The sequence below is a fragment of the Fulmarus glacialis genome, unplaced genomic scaffold (assembly GCF_000690835.1).
Source record: "Fulmarus glacialis isolate BGI_N327 unplaced genomic scaffold, ASM69083v1 scaffold23776, whole genome shotgun sequence".
NCBI classification, from domain to species: domain Eukaryota; kingdom Metazoa; phylum Chordata; class Aves; order Procellariiformes; family Procellariidae; genus Fulmarus; species Fulmarus glacialis.
In genome coordinates, this window is record NW_009219107.1 from 1 (window position 1) to 1,605 (window position 1,605).

Here is a 1,605-nt window from a genome sequence, read left to right on the forward strand (position 1 = left end):
CGGCCTTTTACTCTGTGCTTCAAGAGAAACACTTTTTACGCCTTCCCAAGGGCCAGGGTACCCCCAAGATGAAGGTGCCCGCGGGGATCAGCCCCTTGGAACATTCACTGGGGCTGACTGGGGGCAGCTTCTGTTCCCCCCGCCAAGGTTCACCCCACCCACAGACCACCAACTGCCCCAGCACCCCTCCCTCGCGGCACTCACCGATGGGCATGGCCAAATGGGTGGCCATGAAGAGCCCGGTGAGCATCATCACTGCGGCGATGGGCACCACCACCACCAGCACGAGATGCTCCATCCTCAGCCCGGCGCTGCCTGGGATGGGGGACAGAGAAGGGAGGGGGTCACCCACCAGCCCTGGGGCCCAGGGTCACCCAGAGCTGAGCTAAAGTCTTTCTTCACCTTGTCACCTAATTTTGGGCTGATGATGTTGATAGAACAGGAAACAAGGGGCAGGAAATGCTTCTCTTGAGCAGAGCTCTCTCTAATCGCCTCCAGACTGCAACAGTCAGTGAAAAACCTGCTGGGGGCCAGATCGGGGCTAGATAAAGCCCTGAAAACTTCTCCGGTGGCTTTATGGAGGCCTGCGGGGAGGCAACCCCTTCGTTCAACGCCCTTGCATCGCAGGTGTGTGAGAAAAGGGCCCTGGGACAAAGCTCTGCAGCTCCAGCCGCGCTCCCACCACGGGGAGGCACCCAGGGTGGTCCCGCTCCTGGACCAGTAACGGTGACACCGTGCAGGGGTCTCCCTCGGTACAAGGGGTTTTTGGGGCAAGGGGGTGAGAAACAAGCCCAAAACCCCCCTGGAGCATCTCATTTCAGCATCTGCCTTTCCTAAGCAAGAGTCCCAACCCGTTTTTCCCACGGGGATATTTTCCCCGGACAGGTCATTGTGAGAGTCCCAGCAGAGGTGTGACTTCGCCTCTGGGTCCCCAGGGAAAGGGACAGCCACCGTGCCATCGGACCCCGGTGAAAGTCCCCCACGTCACGAGGGAGTGCTAGAAAACCCCGGTGAAAGAGAGTGTGACTTTTGCCCCGAGAGCCTCCGAAGGGGAAGTTGTCACCAAGGGTTTTTATCCTCCCCAAACCGCCTGGCGTACAAGTCTCATGCATTTAAAATGAGCCTCGAGCACCGGGGCGCGGCGAGTGCGGTGGCCGGGCTGGCCGGGGAGGCAGGTGGGACCCACGGCCGGCGTTTACGGGAAGGACGGGGCAACCCTGAGCAGGTGATGCAGCAGCCGCTTTTTTTGCAAAAGGCTCCTTTTGCAGCCTGAAAAAGTCCCCTGCAAAGCAAGAGCAGGACTGGGAGGCTGGAGAGAGCCGGGTCAGCAACTGGGGACTTACCCCCTTGCTCGTAGCTGCACTCAGAGGAATTGAAGGGGACGACCCGGCTGCTGACAGGGTTGCTGGCCGTGCAGGCGCAGGCGATGCTTGCGTTCTGCAGGGGGTAGGAGAGGTGCAGGAGGCTGCCATTGTGGGAGCAGAACCCCAAGGTGCTGGCGTCCCGGCTGCCCCAGCTGTAGGAGACGTTGTCCCCTCGCTCCGCCGGGCAGTTGAGGGTGACGGTGCAGCTGCCGGTGGCCAGGGCCCCGGCAAAGGACTGGGG

General features: G+C 61.2%; 1 protein-coding gene across 1 annotated transcript in view; it reads right to left on the minus strand.

The window, feature by feature from the left end:
• Positions 1–204: 204 nt before the first annotated feature.
• LOC104078578 (signaling lymphocytic activation molecule-like) overlaps positions 205–1,605 on the minus strand; it is a gene marked incomplete at its 3' end in the record, with an annotated part of 2,490 nt that continues 1,089 nt past the window's right edge. The window contains exons 3-4 of the mRNA XM_009580259.1: positions 1,344–1,599; positions 205–315 (exon numbers count right to left, since the gene is read on the minus strand). Coding sequence (XP_009578554.1) covers positions 205–315; positions 1,344–1,599 — 367 coding nt within the window. The remainder of the gene's footprint in view (positions 316–1,343; positions 1,600–1,605) is intronic.